At 59.5% G+C, this 18,445-nt stretch overlaps 5 protein-coding genes across 5 annotated transcripts; 3 read left to right on the plus strand and 2 right to left on the minus strand.

The window, feature by feature from the left end:
• Positions 1-779: 779 nt before the first annotated feature.
• On the plus strand, positions 780-4,373 carry GCG54_00004164 (uncharacterized protein; the record flags this gene model as incomplete). The annotated part of the gene is made up of 4 exons (XM_045404218.1): positions 780-1,571; positions 1,619-2,031; positions 2,080-2,298; positions 2,345-4,373. 4 exons carry the CDS (start codon positions 780-782, stop codon positions 4,371-4,373), a joined length of 3,453 nt encoding a protein of 1,150 aa, XP_045264053.1.
• Positions 4,374-4,632: 259 nt separating this feature from the next.
• On the minus strand, positions 4,633-6,130 carry GCG54_00004165 (Metacaspase-1A; the record flags this gene model as incomplete). The annotated part of the gene is made up of 4 exons (XM_045404219.1): positions 4,633-4,658; positions 4,707-4,876; positions 4,926-5,751; positions 5,800-6,130. The coding sequence occupies 4 exons, from the start codon at positions 6,128-6,130 to the stop codon at positions 4,633-4,635; spliced, it is 1,353 nt and encodes a 450-aa protein (XP_045264054.1).
• A 2,034-nt stretch (positions 6,131-8,164) lies between these two features.
• On the plus strand, positions 8,165-9,098 carry GCG54_00004166 (Calmodulin-like protein 5; the record flags this gene model as incomplete). The annotated part of the gene is made up of 5 exons (XM_045404220.1): positions 8,165-8,230; positions 8,339-8,354; positions 8,418-8,543; positions 8,598-8,822; positions 9,052-9,098. The coding sequence occupies 5 exons, from the start codon at positions 8,165-8,167 to the stop codon at positions 9,096-9,098; spliced, it is 480 nt and encodes a 159-aa protein (XP_045264055.1).
• Positions 9,099-13,030: 3,932 nt separating this feature from the next.
• On the plus strand, positions 13,031-14,403 carry GCG54_00004167 (uncharacterized protein; the record flags this gene model as incomplete). Its single annotated transcript, XM_045404221.1, has 4 exons — positions 13,031-13,311; positions 13,391-13,588; positions 13,645-14,066; positions 14,117-14,403. The coding sequence occupies 4 exons, from the start codon at positions 13,031-13,033 to the stop codon at positions 14,401-14,403; spliced, it is 1,188 nt and encodes a 395-aa protein (XP_045264056.1).
• A 2,324-nt stretch (positions 14,404-16,727) lies between these two features.
• On the minus strand, positions 16,728-17,579 carry GCG54_00004168 (uncharacterized protein; the record flags this gene model as incomplete). The annotated part of the gene is made up of 1 exon (XM_045404222.1): positions 16,728-17,579. One exon carries the CDS (start codon positions 17,577-17,579, stop codon positions 16,728-16,730), a length of 852 nt encoding a protein of 283 aa, XP_045264057.1.
• Between the last annotated feature and the right edge of the window lie 866 nt (positions 17,580-18,445).

An 18,445-nucleotide genomic window follows, 5' to 3' on the forward strand; every position in this document is an offset into this window, starting at 1 on the left:
AAGAAGATCCTTGATTGCGAAGCGCGTCGTTTGTGCCTTGTTTGCTTGTCGGGATGATGACGACAATTTCAGACGAACGGTTTTCTGCACGGCCCCAGGGGTTTGCCCGCGCTTTGATTCACCGATCCCGCGGGCGTCTGACTCGGTTTGATGCGATGGCCAGGTTGTCGACTGATGGTGCTGCTGGTTAGGTAAAGGGCTGCCAGAGACGCGGACGAAATGCTTGTTCGGCACTCGGCTTGGTTGGAAGGATGAGATTAGGAACCGAGATACCAAATTTACAAACAAAAGCTGAGCCTACAAATCTAGCGGAAGAGTCCCCATCGCATTCATTGTTTCCAGGCGTTTCTCGACAGCTGTTGCAGCATGTCTGCGTCCTCCCTGCACCGCGAAAAAGGCCGCCAAGACCCTGGAATCAACCGCCTGCCTTGGAAAAGAGCACGAGCAAATATTGACCATTGTTCTTCCATCTCCATGTAGTCACGTATTGCATGCCTCTGCCGTCTACCGCACCGGATCGTTACATCCGATCGCCTGAAGTGCCGTAGGAGCGGGCCAGATCGCGGGGGTGAGCCTCAGCGCCGGGTCTCGGCACCCAGCAAGCTGGCCAGGGGCCGTAGCTCCCACTACCACCACCCACCCCCACGCACGCGTCGAGCTCATCTCCTTTCTTTTTTGGCTTTCCACACGCAAATTCACCAACGCGCGCCTCACATCAGATGTTGTAAACCACTTCAACTCAATGTGTCACTCTCATACAAACGCCGGATGAAATAAAAATGACAGAGCCTGAGCGCAGCACGAGGCCCGGCGTCCTGCACGGGACCTCGGCGCCGTTGGAAAACGCGCTGCGAACCGAACTGTACGCCGCCATCGAGGCCATTTACGCGGCGGGTGGGTCCGACACGTCCAGCGTGCCCAAGCCGGAGCCTTTGGCCGCCAACGACAACCGTCACGATGGACCTGATGCCGCCTCCAAGCGGCTTTCCGAGGTTCTCAAGTTCTGGGGCTCGAGGATCGAGGCGCGCAACCTGCTGCACCAGCGGGCCTTCTACCACCTCCACCCGCCTGCGAACATCCGGGACTTTGAGAGCTGGGTCTTGGCCCGGGACATGTGCGCCGCGGATGCCGCTCTTGTCGCCCGCCTCCGCTGCGAGTGCCCAAAGGCCGGCTTCGAGGTTCTCCCCGTGGTCCTGGAATACACCGGAACCGCCTGCCAGTACGACGCGTGGGTGTCCAAGGAGCAGTCCAACGGCCATGCCTCGGAACCTCAAATCGGAGAGGACGGGTACTGGAAGACGTACCAGCACGTACGCCACACGCCGCATGTCTACCAGTTCAGAGGGTTCTCGGGAGCGAACCTTGCGGAGGAGATTGACTGCAAGGAAGGCAATGTCCTCGACGAACGGAATATTGCGTGGGAGCGTGCCCGCCGCGGGCTGTTCTTCTGGCAAGGGCCCCAAGAGCAGAGGTATTTCGATGAAGAGCGTCAGGCTCGCGAGAACAACCCCAAGTGGTATCAGAAGATCGTCCCGGGGACGACCGCCGACCTCGGCAAGTACTTCGCACCTGTTGGTCTAACCCTCCATGTGACGCGACGTGTTCTCACCACCCGCAGGCCATCATGATTGTGCCCACGAGCACGCAACTGGATCTGGTCGATTTCGCGGAAAACCCGCAGCCCTGCGCCAACGTCTGGTGGCACTTACTCAAGCAGTGCGAAGCCCCCGTGAAGCGACAGGAGCACTTTGAGGTCCTGGAGGCGCTGTGCGATTACGTGTTCCCAAAGGAGAGCGAAGCACCGGCGGAAACCCGCATCCTCGGCATGCGGGTTAGCAATCGAGAAGATTGGGCCAAGGCGTTAGATCCCCTCATCATGGGCGACTTGATAGTAGTCTCCCTGGTCTTCCGGGCCCATTCTCTCTTCGAGCGCCTCGCCGCTAACACACCGGTACACCCCACAATCAACTACGACTTGTTGTGTCAGAATGCCGACAGGACGGGATATTCCGCGGCGAAAGCGCTTGGGGCGTACGTATTCCCTCGGCGTGAATGGGGACACATCTGACGCAGAGACAGGTTGCGCCGCTTCTTCTTCAAGAACGCCCACTTCCTACAGGTTGCTGCTGCGATGAACAAGATGCCGGTAGACTTGGAGAACATCGAGGCCACCAATGTCGCCAAGGAGCTGATCAACGAGGCCATGGCATTGCTGAAGCCTCCCGTCACGGCGAACCACAGCCGCGTTATTGCAGACTTTTTGAAATTCTTTGAGAACTTTGACGACTGGAGCGAAATGTGGGTGCTTCTCTCCTGACAAGGAATCAAAGCTGACGAAATGCAGGGTCAACACGGCCATCTCACGTTCCCGCGAGCTACGGGAAAGCGTACCCTTCATCTTGGGCCTGCTGAACAGGCTACTCGATGTAGCAAAGCGAAACAGCCTCCCTATTGACCAGGTGGACATGTTCTACAAAAAGTGGCAAACACCAATAATCAACAGCTCTCCTGGGATGGTCGGCCAGCTCGTCAGCAACGCATTGAAAGACCAGAGCACCGAGGCGCAAACCGCAAGACAAACGTGGTGCGAAGACGAGCCGTCGGCTGAGCTTCTCGAGGGTCAGAGCCAACCGCCCCCGACAAGCTTCGGCTTGATCGCCGGCCTGTTCAAGGGTCTCGACCGACTCGGCATGGAGTCTGAGCTGAATGACCTAGTGAACCATGTTGTTCACCATCAGGAAGAGATCAAGCCGATACACATGGCTCCGCTGTGGCTGCATTGTCTCAAGAGTCTTCACGATCTCGTCGACCCCAGTCCGGCATTCCAGAAGCTCTTCCGGGCTATTTTCGGTCTGTACCACAAGATGGTGTTTGATGACGCTTCCCTCCAATTCGAGGACGCCCCGTCATCCATCACGCCACTGCGGCCCTGCTGCGCCGACTGCAAATACCTCGACGCCTACTTTGAACAGCCCAACTGGAAGAAATTTCATCTTGTGAAGCCAAAGAAGGTGATTGACCATATCCAGGAGCAACTCCGCCAGCAGAGGAAGCCCATCGAGACGACAATCTTTGGCAAAAACGAAATGTCCATCACGATGCAGCTGAACAAGGTCTCCCTGGTGAACAAGGAGCTCGGCAAGCTTGAAGCGTTGCGCAGACAGGAGGCGTCTAGAACCGTGCGACAGTTTGAACCATCGAGGTTGCTGCCCTTCCTTGGCGACAAGGGAGACATTATGTGGAAGCTGGGCGATGCTCATTCTGCGGAGCCCATCCAGCGGACGCCGGCGAGGCCATCACTTACGTCCGCCAGCGGATCTGGGCTTTCTCGGACCAGCTCGTCGTCATCTGCGAGTACTTCCGGCTCCACGGCCACCCCTAGCAGGAGCGTCCGAGAGACGGTCGTCAAGAGAGAGCCAGGGTCAGGCGCTAGAACCACGGTCGGTGGATTGGTCACACCAAAGACTGAACCGCGCAACGAGCTCGCGCGCGTCAAGACTGAGCACACACCCTCAAGCTCTTCGAACCACGGCCATTCCAGAAGCATCCGCGATATGTTCGCGTCGGTCAAGAAGGAGAAGACGCCGGGAAGCGCCCACGCCAAGAGCGGGCTGTCTACGAGGGATCGTCTCAAGAGTCTTCAACCGCCCCGGCGAGAGCAGTCCACACCCAAGTTTAACGACTACTCGAAGCCGCCGATGGGCTCCCTCGACAATGCGGGAGCAAGCAGTAGCTCTAGGGCGCCCGAGCCCGTCGTCAAACGGGACCCGCTCGCATCGTTTGGCGGTGGCGGCACGCGGAATAGGGAGCCGGTGCGCAACGGGATCCGGAAGAGGGCCGGGCTTGCGCCCAATGCCCCGCCCTTGTTGAAGACGGTCAGCAGTTTTGCGAGCAGACACAACGCCACCCCGGGCCCGTCAACGACCCCGCCCCTGAACACCACGCCCGGGTCATCAGCATCCGCTTCGCGGGCGCCGGATTTCGTGTCAGCGATCCTGGACGCTGAAAAAGCCCGCAAGAAGCGGTCTTCCAAATCGACGTGGGAGGTGAAGACGGCCGCCGGAAACGTGGTGGGCGCGGGGACGTCCTCGGCCATGGCCAAGTCGCGGTTCGACGGCCTTGCCAAGGACAAGGAGAACGCGACGCGCCGTACACATTTTGGCACGTCAGCAGCCGGCCGGGCCGCGAGCGTGTTGTCGGCGCGCTCGCCCAACATTTGCGGTTCTTCGACGACGACGGGGAGTAAGAGAAAGGCGGACGACGACCTCATCGATCTCTGCGGCAGCAGCAGCCCCGAGCGCGCGAGCAAGCGCAAGAAGAGCGCTGCTACTTTTGACCCTTTTGACGACGACGACCCCTTTGCGGATATGTAGTTGGTGTTTGACTATGGCGCGCGGATGACATTGGCAGGCGCATTGTGTTTGAGATTACGACAGTTGGTTTGCTGTCTGGATGAGCGGCTGGAAGTTGGCAAAGGCGTTTGGTGGCACGCGTGTTGAATCAGAAGCTGTAGGATCGATACCCCAAGACCAGGATTGCATTTCAAGAATCAATGGATGCCATTCTTATTGCTATGATTAACCTATTTTGTGTACTCCCGTGTCCCAGAATCGACCATACGCACGAGTACGTTTACATCACGTACAGAATATCCGTGTCTAAGGGGGTTTAGCCAAAGCAGTCTCGACGCACGCGGGAGAGCTTACCAATGGGGTGACTGCTGGATAGCTGGGGCAGCTGCGTGTACTTTTCCTCGAGCACGTCACGGATGCTGTTGAGGAGCTGGACGTAGCTCTGCTGGGGGTTCGCCTTGAGGGCAGAGATGAAGGCGTAGGACATGGCGCCGGTGGCCTGGTTTGCAATGTTGGCGTCGGCGCTGCTCAAGTTAGTCATCTCCAAAATCACACAGCACTGGAAGCACTCACGAAGTTTGGCTGTCCTTGCTGCCGGACCACATGATGACGTCGGCAGGCGACGTGCGGGTCTCCTTGGTGCGCTCGTAGGCGTCGTCGCCGGCGATGGCGCGCTTGCCGAAGCTGAAGATGGAGCTCGCGACACCGCCGAGGTCGCCGGCCGTGTACGCCTGGAAGGCGCTGAGCAGACCCTGGCCCGCCTCCTTGGCCAGGTTGGGCTCCTTGAGGACGCCCTTGGTGGAGTAGATGTACGGCAGGTCGAGCGCGGATCCGGAGTGGCACGAGTCGAAGATGGCCGTCAGCCGCACGCCGGGCTGCAGGGGCTTGACCATGATGTGGTGCATCTCGTCGTCGACAATATGGCCGGCCTCCTTGAAGTCGACCGGGTAGATGACCTCGTCGTAGCCGTCGTCCTCGTCGCCGTCAATGTCCTCGGTCTGGCCGCCGTGGCCCGAGTAGTGGAAGAAGAGCGAGTCGTTGGGCTGGGCGCCCTGGACGAGCCAGTGCATCGCGCGGAGGATGTTCTGCTTGGTGGGCTGGCCCATGGGCTCGCGCTGGTCGTCGGTGAGGACGACCATGTCCTCGCGCTTGTAGCCGTAGCGCTCGACGAGGAAGGCGGAGACGTTCTTAACGTCGTTGATGCAGCCGCGGAGCTCGCCGTCCTGGCCAAAGTAGTTGATGCCGATGAGCAGGGCTTTCCTCTTGCCCTGACAGGTGGAGTACTGGAAGCCGTAGCCCTCGGGGGCGCCGTGGCCGAACTGCTGCACGCCGGTGGGAGGGGGAGGGGGCGCGCCTCTGTTGCCGTGCGCCCAGTCGTTGGAGTTGACGGTGGGCATGTCTGCGGCGTGTTAGCTCGGTCCATCATGATAGCTCACGGTCAACTTACGGGGCCTTCCTTGGTCACCATGGGAGTTCACGGGGTAGCCGTAGACATCCAAGCCTGGAGGGGGAGGGTGAGAAGGGGGGGCGTACCTGCCCATGTAGCTGCTGCCGGGGTTTGGGTTGGGAGGCTGCTCGTGATAGTTGCCGTAGCCCTGCGGGGGGCCGGGAGGAGGACGGTCGTAGCCTCCGCCGTAGCCGCCGTGGTGACCGCCGTGGTGAGAAGGGGGCGGGCCCGAGGGAGGCTGGTAGCCGCCGCCGCCGCCTCCGTAGCCGCCTCCGTAGCCTCCGTCATGGCCGCCGCCGCCGTAGCCGTACTGTCCAGGGTAGCCCGACATGTCTGCTTTGTGATGGTGCTTGATGACAGGCTGTTGCTTTGTTTACTGTGGAGGTTGCTGCTCTACAGGTCCCTGGAATGATGTGAGTGGCTGGTCCCGGAAAGGCGGGGGAGGGGTAAAAACCCGCCTGGGTGAATAGAAGCTGCTATTGCTCTGGAGCCCCGAGGTTCAAGACGGAAGACGGCTTGTGCAATGGGATCTGGAGATGCGCAAGAGCCGGGAGCGGCACCAAAGACCAAGTGTCGTTAATAACGGAGTGTTCAAGAGGTTGGACGCGGTGGGGTTGAGGTCCGGGAGGGGCCCAGTGGAGGTGAGGTCACAGGTGAGAGAGCTGAGCTGAGCTGAGGGGTGGCTGCGAGAGGAACCGCCGGGTACCTGAGGGCGGTAGCTACGGGCGCTTGGGACTCGGGATGGTTTGGAGGGGCTGCGGCTTCAGAGGCAGCCCAGGATGAGACGTCTTTGATGCTGGAGTGGTGGGGTTTGAAGGGGGAGAAGGGGAAGGAGGGGCGGCAGCGGAATGCTCGGTTCCAGTTGCACCAGACGGGCCATGTTTGCGCAGTGCTTCAGCGTTTCGATACGAAGCTCCCGCTTTTGCACAGTGACATTTCTGCAAGAGAGAGACGTCCATATCCATCACGCGTATTGTCTACAGCCTCAGGGAAGCCGTCACCGTTGGTTCTGGGCCTTGTGGACAGCGCAGCATACTCCAGCTTCACTTGATAAATAACGCAAAGAGGGCCACCACCTGCGCCGGAGCCTCACGCGGTCACGCTGGGCCTAACATGCCTCCTCCATACATGCAGCTGCAGATCATCGAGTAGGAAGAGGTACTTGCTGCCAAAGTACCAAAGGACATGTGAGCTTAACTTTGGTATCAAACACAGCGCGGGCTCCTCCAAACGCCCGCAACCTGGGCCATCAAAGGCAACATCTACATGGATAGGGCCGTAGGGCCCTGTTCGTGGCCTGCCAAGCCCGAACGGTTGTCAGTTCTGTCTCCCGCAGCAGGGCTCCCGGAGGAAAAAGAAGGGACGAAAATGCCCAGCCCGCAGTGCAGGAGCGGGAGGCGGGAATCCCTCCCATCGTGTATGCCCGCCGTCGACCAGTGGAATAGCGATAGCGAACCGTTTGGCAGACCGACAACGTTCAGGGCTGGACGGCGAGGTGAGGTGGTCGCCTCGACTGGCGCCCATGTGGATGCGGCCGCGTACGCTTGCAGGCCCGCGGGCGGAATCTGGCTCTGCCGCCAAGACCCTCAGTCCTTCAGCGCTAAGCCCAGGAAGAGAGCCGTAGGGCCGCCTGGCGTCATACCATCGCTCACATGCTGGCGGTGATCCGTCAGAAGCGGGCTGGGTTGGGCAGAGTGAGGGGAAGTCTGGAGGAGGGACACTTCATAAGAAGAGAGACCGACGACGACGACCAGACCGCAGGGACCACTGCCCATCAGAAAAAATTGCGGACTTGACTCTTGCGACGGCGTTGCAGTGCTGCACCGTTACTGGCCTCCCCAGCCAGGCTTTCTGCCAGCGGGACAATTTCACAAACAAGGCACACTTTACACAGCTGGACAAGCATTTGGCTTGGGCTAGGCTGGAGCTCTAGTCGAGCTGGGGCGCGGACATCGGCAGCACAAGGCAAACGACAAGGTCTAGCTAGTGGTGGCTCGTAAACTAGGCACGTAGTCGTAGTGAATCCAATCAGTCAATCAGGCTGAGGCCAGCCGAGGGGTCCTCACCTCATGTTTTCCTCCCTTTCCCCTCCAATCTCGCCATCCATCCCCTTCCCAGCGTCAACAACAAACACTTGACGACCCCAGCGACCACGATACAGCTCGAACCGGACGAACGATCCCGTAACCCGACACCGCGCACGCCCGAATCAATCGCTCCGACGCTCTTTTCACGCCCGCAGAACTCACCAAATTAAAAATGGTGCGTCGCTACTTGCCCCTCCTTTCGCACCGCCAGCTTCAGATACAGCTGCTGCTGTGTTTCCGATATCCACGAGCTTCGCGGCCTCTAACCCGTCGTCTTCATGCAGGCGCGCCACAACCTTACCGAGGAGCAAGTCAAGGACTACAAGGCAGTCTTTTCCGTATGGGTATGTCCACGAACCCCCAACCCTGCCCCGAGCCACGGCGATCGCATTGCAGACCCTGGTTTCTTGGGACGAACATCAGTTCAGTACTAACGTGCCCCCGATGGACAGGACCGCGATAACACCGGTTAGTCCCAACACGCACCGTCGACGATACCAAACACACACACTGACACGGCCTCGTGACCAGGCGGCATCGATGCCGAGGAGTTTCGCATCGCCATGAAGTCCCTGGGCCTCAACCCCAGCATCGAAGAGGTCAAGGAGCTCATGAGGGAAGTCGACCCCAAGGGCAAGGGCGACATCAGCCTCGACGGTAAAGCCCCCCACGATCTCACGTACGAATGAATTGGTGGTTGACAGCTGCTAGAATTCCTCGACCTCATGAGCCAGGCCCCCGCGACGTCGAGCAAGGCCGCGGACCCCAATAGAGAGCTCACCGCCGCCTTCAAGGTGTTCGACAAGGACAACAGCGGCTCCGTCTCGCCGTCAGAGCTGCGCCAGGTGCTGCTCTCTCTCGGCCAGCGCGCCACCGACGAGGAGATTGAGGAGATGATCAGGCACGCCGATCTGGACGGCAACGGTTCCATTGACTGTAAGCTTCATCCCCAGCGGTCGACCCGGGTTGCGCTGCAACGCTGCACGACCGCGCTTCAGTAGCAGCAGCAGCATGCAAAATTGCCCTGCACTACTGCTGCCCTCCGCTGCTCTGCCGACGGCCGCATCTCGCTATGCCCCTCCCCGCCCCCACCCAAATTTCCTAGACTAAATTTAGCACACCCTTCGGAGGATTGCGGCTGACGTGCACTTCGCGAAATGAACAGACCAGGAATTCGTCCAGCTCATGGCCCCGAAGGACACCAAGGCGTAGGCGATGCGGCGAGGCTTTTTGGGAATGTTTTCTAGTTTTGGGACATCTATCGACGACGGGAGGGGAGGAAAAAGAAGTCACTGCTGCCTTGATACCCTTTCTCCAAAGGTACAGTGAGGTATTCAGGTGGTTTGACAAGGCGAAACACTTGGCACAACACGCATCACAGCAAACACACTCAGACACTTATTATGCATCACAGCTATGCTCACACAATCTCCAAGACACCAGATCCTTGATGGACTACTAATTGTATTATCTGCTCTCGAGTGTTGGCACCCGTGAGCTTACTACGGGAAGTGCTCGTTCAGAAATCGACAAGGGGGAAATATGCGAAACGCAGTCGCCAATGTGGGTAATCGTAAGACAAAAAAAAATGACAATGTGCATCCGAATGCCGTGGGTCGCCGTCCGTCACACTTGACGCACGATGGCAGGGCTTTCCGGGAGAATGAGTGCGGTTCGAAGAAATATCGAATTCATCGTCTGGTCTGTCCGAGGGCTAAAGAAGCTATGCGGGTTCCTTTGGCGATCCGTCCATCCACCATCCGTTCCATCCGTTTCCGAACCAAAGAGTAGCAAGGCCGTGGTCGCGTTCGGGGGAATCTCTTGTTGTCGCACTCGTGCATCGGTATTATGCGCGTTGATTAGAAGCAGCAGGTCAGGCACTCCAGGCAGCACTCGCAGGTCTCTCCGCAGAGCCAGCAGCAGCAGAGAGTGGCGATGCTGTTCAGACAGTGTCAGTCACCGTTGTGCGACCGCACTTTGGGGTGTTTGCTTACCAGCCGTAGAGACAGCCCTTGTCATCCTTCTTCTCCTCCTGGGGAGGGGGAGCCTGGCCCTGGGGAGGGTAGTACATCTGGAGATGGTGTGAGCAGGCCTTCGTCTTCTTCAAGGCGATGTGAACTTACGGGCTGCTGGCCGGGAGGAGGGCCGTAGCCAGGCTGGCCGGGAGGGGGAGGAGAGCCGTAGTAGGGCCTGGCAGGCGCGTGTCAGCTTGCGACTTTATCAGATGGCGGGCGACGCGATACTCACTGCTGACCGGGAGGAGGGTATCCAGACATGATGACGGTTGTGTGCGGTGATTAGTTGTGTGAAGTTGGTGGTGTTGTGATGAAGGTCGCAAGAGTGCGAGGGTATCTGTTTTAGGGAAAAATAAGGCGGTCGCGAAGGGAAAGGTGGGTAAGGTAAGGCAAACGGAAAGAACGAGCAAGACGGAGAGAGAGATGAAGGATGCAGGGGAAAAGGAGGACGGACGGGATGGGAGGGCAGCAAGGAAATAGGTCGGCCGGTCAGTCAGTCGCAACGTGAGAAAAGTTGCTTATTAGTGTACGGATACCCTTTACGGTGCGGCCGAGGTGAATGGTCCCCAGTCCCCGTTTCCGCGCCTTCCACGCCGAGCCTTTGGCGGCAGCGCTGCGGCGAGTCGCTCTGCCGTATCCTTACACGCGTTCGGTAAATCATACCGTACGCGTTCAAAGACTGGTCTCTGTCCAAGGCTACGCCTCACACAAATCTGGGCCGTCGAGGTGGCTCAAGGGTCTTTGCGCATCTAAGGGGTCCCTCGGGGCCGCGGGTCTGCTGTAGGAACGCCGAATAGGGAACCAATGGTCATGCCAGACGACGAGGATCGCTGGCAGAGCCGAGAGGAAAGGGAACGGGGGCCGGCCGGGATACCGGGCTCTCACGGCAGACAGAACGTCTTGGGGAGCGCATAACAAGGAGCGTCTGTGTAAGTTTCCTTGGCGTACTATACAGACCGTATGCAGCGTCGCATTTCACAATCATAGCCCGGTGGCGCATCTCTGTTCATTGTGCTGCTGCGGCAAAAAGATGCTGTGCGCTTGGGATAAGGTCGACATGGGCACCAAACGGTCATACCGATCCCATCCCATGCCATGTGGTCTTTTTGCGGTGTTGCTTGGCTTTTCTTCAAGACGCCGCGGCGGTGGATATGTCGGCATCCAAGAGCCCATCTTTTTGCTCTTGGCGGAGTTACGCGTCCACTCCAAAAGCGTTAGATTACCTGCAGCTCCTCAGCTCGGCATGCTTCTGGCAGCAAATGGGCGGTCGTCAACGAGTCTTGAGACCCGTTGCCCAGCCCGTTGGAGGCTTTTGGGGGTCTCTGAGACCCCTGGAGCGGCGCCCCTCGCTCGTGGCTTCATTGGCCCTGGACGGCGATGCAGAGGCGGCTGTCCAGAGTCTCAGTCGACGACCAGCCACGATCAGGCGTGTGCTGTATTTATCTCTCATCATCGCCGCAACCCAACTGCAGACGTACAACGCACCAGACATCTGACCCTTTCTTCTTCCTCCTCTCTCTGTCTCCCGCTGCGCCCTCACGCCCGTCATCAGTCATTGTCAGCAGGCCGGGTCACCCCCACTCGTTTGGCTCGGCGCTGTGAATGAAGGACGGCGCGCGCTGCATGGAACCACTGGTGAGCGCAGATGGCCATCGACGAGCAGACGTACGGATAAGGTCGAGAGAGAGTCAGCCACCGCCGCGGACCGCGGGCCACGGACGGTGAGTTTTCTTCAGGGAGTCATATTTTTCCCCGTTGCGGTTAGCTCCCTCATTCGCAGTGAATTAGCACGCCTCCACAGGTAATAAGGTAGAAACTCAATTACTAGGCAGTTTGGTGGGTAAGGCGAGCACAAATCTGCAGACTAGGCCGCTCTTGGCCCGCTCGCCATGTTTAAACCGGCCGGGTGGGAAGGCAGCGGACAGGGCGGAGCGCCGGTGCGGCCACGGCTTGCAGGGAACCAGCTGCAGCACGTCTCATGTTTGTCCTTTTTTGAGAGCCGGTTTCCAGGCTCGAACCGCAGCTGACACGGCACACCCAAACCTTGACTGCTCAGGAGTCAGGCCTCTGTTGCTGTGTTTGGCGTTTTGCGGGCGGGCAGCCCAAAGGAGCTCCCCGGGTCTGAATTCTGAAATCGATGCCCCTGTCCCCGTCGTTTGGACCCTGTGGACCCCTGCCGGTGCCTGCCCTACCAGACCGGGAAGCCAGAGCTGCCAATCACTGGACGTTCCAACGTTCCTGCCTTACTTTCTGCGGTTCACCTGTCCCGGGCACTACGGCCACTAGCGCCGAGACGCCGCCTGGCTCCCCGCCCGAACATTCACCGTAGGTATCGTACGCGATACGGAAAGGGCAGCTAAAGACGTTGACCTCACTGTTTATCTCTGTCTACGGTACGGAACCCAAGGCAGCCGAGTAAAGACACGTTGGGTTGCACCTGTTGCCACTGGTAGTCCAAGAAAAGAAACTCTGGCTCTGAATCATCAGCAAAAAAAGACTCTGGTGATGTGCATGCGCGTTTAACAGACCTCACCTACCTGAGGCAGGCACCCCAGCTTCACCATCGCCCGTCCCTCGTGCCTTCCCGTCTGGTAAGGTACCCAGACCCCGGACCATACACAAATCGTCTGTACCTCATCCCATCTCACCTCTGACCTCTGAGGTGTCTCCCACAGCCTGACGCACCTGTCCCGAGCCGCCTGTGAGGTGCTTCCCTTCTTCACAAGCTGCCCGTCGTCCACTGCGTGACTGATTGCAGTGCCCGCCTCGCTAGCCATCGCTCCGGCCCCCGGGAGGGAACCCATCGTGCTCCTCCACACATCTGCGAGGCATCCACCTGGCCCTCCACGCCCGCCGCAGTACAAAGAGGCCAAGATTTTTGACGAACATCGCGTGGACCAACGAGCTGTCAACGCATCACAGGTAACCGCCCGCTCCCCTCTTGCCCTTGACGTGTTTCCGACAGATCTCCTCTTCTCTGCTTCACCGCCCATAAAAACTGCAGAAAACCTGAGGCTTACGCAGCGACAGCTACCCCTCGATCTTTCTCGGCCTCTGCCGCCTCATCCGTCCTTCACCACTCACAACTTCCCGTATCCCCATTACTTAACCGAACCGAAGAAAGCAACCATGTCTTTCTTCAAGAAGCTCACCAAGGAGTTCGAGGAGCTCAAGACCTCCTTCTCCGACGACAAGCCCGCCGCCCAGCAGCAACAGCAGCAGCAGCAGCAGCAACCTCCCCAAGAGCAGACTGGTAAGTCGCACTCGTGTCACCCAGCCCTTCCCGCCTTCCCTGCAAGAGGGACGTCCCAATATCTCCCAAGCCGTCCTATTTCTTGTCCTCCTCTCGTCCTCCTCGCTACCATTGACATTCACTACCTGCTCGTCACCTACAAAACACCCCATTTGATGTCAGCGAGATCCCATCGACCTGTCATCGTCGTCTCGATAAGGTTACTGACTCGTGCTTCTTTGACCAGGCTCCCGCAGCTACGGTGATCACCCGCAGCAGCAGCAGCAATACGGCGCTCCTCCCTCCAACTACCCTTACCCCTCGCAGGCACAGCCTCAACCCGGTTACGGCAGCCAGCCCAGTTACGGCCAACCCACCCCTCCGGCTGCCCAGTCCGCGCCCCCGATGGCCGCTCCTTCTGTCTCCCAGGGCTGGCTCTGCCAGTGGGACTCCAAGTGAGCCGCATCCCGAAGACCCCGTTCCCCGGACGTTGCCGCTGACCTCCTTGCAGCTACCAGAGATGGTTCTACGTTGACCAGAGCTCCGGTCGCTCCCAGTGGGAGCACCCGTCTCCCCCCACCGGCCCGGTCGGCACCCCCAGCTACGGCGCCCCCCCTCCCGTCCCCCCCTCCGACACTAGAGCTTTCGGAGACCAGGGTCACGGCGGCTACGGCTCCCCCGCACCTCCCCAGCAGTATGGCGGCGCTCCCTACGGTGGAGCTCCCGGCTACGGCCAGCAGCCTCAGTACGGCCAGCCTCAGTACGGTCAACCCCAGTACGGCGGCGCTCCTTACGGCCAGCCCCAGGGCCAGAACCCGTACGGCGAGACCAAGGACAAGGAGAAGAAGAGCAGCAGCAGCGGCATGCTCCTCGGTGCTGCCGGCGGTCTCGCCGTTGGTGCTGTTGGTGGCGCGTTGATCGCTAATGCCCTTGGTGAGTTGCCCTTCATGCGTGTCACTTGGATCCGTGCTAACCAGCTGCAGACGACTCTGACGATGAGCACAAGGCCGCCGCTCAACAGCAGCAGCAGTACGGCGGCTACCAGGACAACTCTTACAACGACGCTCCCCCCGCCGTCCTGCCTCCCACCGACAACGACGGCGACTCCATCTCTTCCAGCGATCGCGAGGACGTCCAGGAGGCCCGCGAGGAGTACGAGGAGGCTCTCGCCGCTGCCCACGACTCTGACGCCAGCAGCAGCGACCACGAGCGCCTCGAGGAGGCCAGAGAGGAGTACGAGGAGACGTACGAAGAGGTGTACGAGGACTAAACCAAAACTTTTGCTCTGGCTTTGAGTGGGTTTACGCAGTCGGAGGACGAGTGGACTGCGGTTTGCTATGACGACATGACGACGAATGACAGCTCAGCATTGCGTGGCAGTTAAGATGGCATCAAAGAACAAGAGGCATGGGGGGATATCGGGACGGTCTTTACCTTTTTGCTCCATAGCCCTCGGAATTTCAGATGCAAGGACGCGTTTTAGGTCCTGCTAGTTTACCAGTATCGATGGACCCGATCGCGTGAGACAACCGGCGGCTGCTGAGGCCGTACGTGAAGGTAGCAAGGACGCTGTCTCGCATCTGCCTCGGTGACAGCGGGAAGGGGGTAGTACGAGATGCACGGCAATCCGATCCCAATCATTCGCGTCGTTGCGAGGAGAATGACAATTAGTAGGCACACGGGAACGATGGGGCACCATCACAGGGAGAGGACCTCGGCGCAGAGTAATTGGAATCGGTGTTCCAGCTTCTCGTAACCATGTCTCGGCCATCCCTTGGATCGTCGACCAGGAAGGGCTCCAGGCTGCATCTCAGACAGCGGCTGCCGCTGCGCTGCCGCCGCTGCTGCTGCGTCTGCTTCTGCTTGCTTCTTCCAGCGCTGTGCGCCCATGTCAAGAGCAGCACGATCGTACATTACATGATGTGCGGCTTTATTTTATTCCTCCGACGGATCGCCTTCACCCAGAGACATGATGCTAACCCCTTTGGAGGCAATCATCGCATGTGCCCCATACCAAGAAAGGGAAGGGCAGAGACAGAGCCGACGTCAAAAGCAAAAAGCTCACGATCTTACGTCCGTTCGGTCACGGAGACTGCTTGCCGAGGCTGAGGTCTTTTTGCCGGTCTGTTGGATGGAAATTGACGAGACATATGGTCAAAGACAGAGAGAGAGACGGTGTTGGGTTCACTTACACCTGAGTGGACGGACGGCAACAGGGTGTCTGCCGGCTCGGCTCTCAGCGATCGCCCCTCTAACCCACCCACACCTTCAGCGTCGATGGGCACCAGGTCCAGCCCGGTAGGTTCGGCGACTCAGGCGAAGCCTCGCCCTTCGCCTCAGGCACCCGGCGATAGTGATAGGCGGCCCTGCCTGGTTCAGCTCCCCCAGGGGGTTCGTGGCCCGTTTCGGCAAACCAACCCCCCATCCGTTAGGGAGTGTTTCAGCGCGCACCACCACTATCGGGTCCCCAGCCATCCCTTGCTTCCCGTCGTGGTTTGTGCCCTTTGGGCTGCTGTTAGCACGCGGGTTTAGAGAGGCAGGTTGTTGGGGCTTTCCCTGTGCGCCGGTTCGTGAGCCGAATACAGTGCAAGTCTACTAGCAAACACGTCCGTTTGTTCGTTTGAAAAGTGTGAAGCTGCTAGTACATTTTGCGATCGTGAGGTTGGTCGTGGTCAGACAGAGCCTCAATCGCACGAAAAACAAAGAGGCTGGAAAAGCTGGGGTGGCCAGGAACGGCGGGGGAGGGAGGCCGGGGCAGCGTCTACTCGCATCTCGAGGGTCCTCCCCGTCCCTCCATCGTCCATCGTCGCCCTGCCTCCCAAATCCGGCTGGCCGCCGCAAGTCCGTGCTCGAGAACCCGCCGCCCATCGTGGAATGGCTCTCCCCGATAGTGTGCTGTGCAGGCCGCCCGCCCCCTCCCCCATGCTGCAAGTCAGAATGGATCCCCCATCACATCGGGAAAACCCAGCCATCCCACATGTCGAGGTGGCTGGGGCTGAATGTCGATGCCAATGGTCCCTGGAGAACAGACGACGCGCCAGAAGCTCTGGCGGTCGCGTCTGGTGTGCGCCTCCGGATGGCTGGACGGCTGGGCCGTCGTCCGATGACAGTCCAAGCGGCCGGGCGCGCTACGGCTACGGCGTCGTTGACAGCTGCGACAGCGGACTGACCAAAAGTCAATTCGTAGAGACCAGACAGGTTTCCGCCGCACGTACAGTCGTTTGCCTGCGCAAGCGTCGCATATGCGTGTTTGGACGGCGGTGCATGTTTAAGACGGGATTCAGGCTGTAAACTGCGTCAGAGGTAGCGTTTCAAGGTCACAATCATGGAAATGCGTGTTGTTTGTACGGTGATGTATTTGCTCTTTCAAGCTTCTGCCCTAGCAGACGTTGGATACGTCGCGCAAACAAAGAAACAACTCGAGAGCTAGTCGTAGCTCGAGATCAAACACGCGCGCCCGTTGCAAAAATGCCAGCCACATGCGGGGCTACCCAAGATTCTGGTTCTCTAGTCTGCCAGATGCGATATGGTACAGTTGACCCAATAATATGCTCAGACAAATGAAATCAAGAAACGAATGTACGGCGATGGAACTCATCGCCAGGTGCCGTGGAGCTTGGTTCGTCGGCTACTCCTGCGGCCCTTGAGGCCGACCTCGCCTTGGACCATCAGGCTCTTCCACCTCCGCGATAGGCAGTTGCGGTCCTTTCCTAGACTGCGCGCGCAGTCCTGCCACTCTGACTTGCTGAGCTTGAGCTTCTCGAGCACGAGCTCCACCAGTATCCTGTCGTCCTCCGCGCTCCACGGCTCGCCGTCGGCCTCGACCTCGACGTTTGACCCTTGCGCTTCTTCTGATGTGGGCTCTTCGCCGTTGAGGAGGTGTAATGTGTGAAAGTCGGAGCGCTCGAGGCCGAGGGGCACGACCTCTGGCGCGATCCGCGCGCGCTTGGGCGTTGACGGCGCGGACGGGAGCTGTTCTTGTTGCGACGAGATCTCGAGATCGCTGTCGGCGTCCGAGTCGGTCATGAAGGCGTCCTCGCGGCCCATGTCGTCATCGGACGAGCGGCGGCGCTTGTTCACCCCGCGGGGCGGCGCGCGCTTGGCGATGCGCTTGCGCGGGAGGTGCTCGCTGTTGATGCCATCGGCCGCGGGCTTCGCGCGAGAGCGCAGACGAAGCTTCAGAGGCGGCGGCGCGTGGGCGAGGGGAGGAGTCGGGAGCTGGCGGTGCGACGGCGGCGATGGCTGCTGCGTCACGGTGTGGTTCTGGTGGTGCTGAGGGGTGGAGAGGAGGGCCTGGAGGGAGCGGCAGGTGTCGAAGATGTTGCCAAAGGGGCCCTGGTGAGAGAGCGACGGAGGGCTGGCGGGAGGCGAGGCGAACATTGCGGCTTGAAGGCGGGTGAGGGGCGGCTGCGACGTGTCGCAGGAGAGGGCGGACGGCATGAGCATCTTGGCGGTGGTATGCGCGCTTGGTTGCGGTTCTCTGGGTTGTGGGCGTTGGAGGTCGGTGAGGGTTTGCGACAGGGCTGGTTGGCTCTGGTGCGCGACTTTGCGACGGAGGAAGGGCGAGCGAGGAATGGAATGCGCCGGGAGGTCGCGATGATATCAAGGGCGGGAGTATTGGATCGAGGGCTTGTAGAAGATGGTGAGGGTGTTGGAGGTATTTGTTTGCTAGCGGTTCGAAGGGATTCTTGGGAATGCGGGCGAGCAGTAGTAGTTGTGTGTGTGTGTGTGTGTGTGTGTGTGTGTGTGTGTGTCGGTGTGAGAGTTTCGGGAGGGAGGCGGTGGGTGAAGAAGGGAAGGTTGGCTGGGACGGACCTAGATAGCGGCAGAGTGGCAGGTGGCAGATGGGACGGCGGAGGATTATGGGGGGGGAGACTAATATGGATGGGAAAATGGTGTGTGCGGTGCGGTGGGCGGTGGACACTGGACTGGGCATCTTTGGGTGCTGGACGGTGGGCCACCTGACAGGGTCCGTCCACTGGCTGGCGCAAACTGCATCCTGCACCTCGGGTGGGTTCACAGTGCCCAGAATTCTGGGAAACGCTGCCGGGACGCGACCACTTCCACTGTCTGGAGCCCGTGGTACGTATCCTTTTGCCAGGGATTTTAATGGGCGTGGGAGGGGAGGGTCCGAGCTTTGCACCGACCCTTCCGCCAGTTCTTTCTGGCTGTTTGCTGTCCTCTGCAAAGTACATGGAATCGGTACCTGACGTGGAGTGGATGATCATGGGAGTCTCCGAAACAGCCCGCAGTATCCATATCGATAGACGATAGCAAGAGGGGGTATGCCCCAGGTACACCTGACGGTGGGA

The sequence above is a fragment of the Colletotrichum gloeosporioides genome, assembly GCF_011800055.1.
Source record: "Colletotrichum gloeosporioides strain Lc1 chromosome Unknown consensus_48, whole genome shotgun sequence".
Classification (NCBI taxonomy): domain Eukaryota; kingdom Fungi; phylum Ascomycota; class Sordariomycetes; order Glomerellales; family Glomerellaceae; genus Colletotrichum; species Colletotrichum gloeosporioides.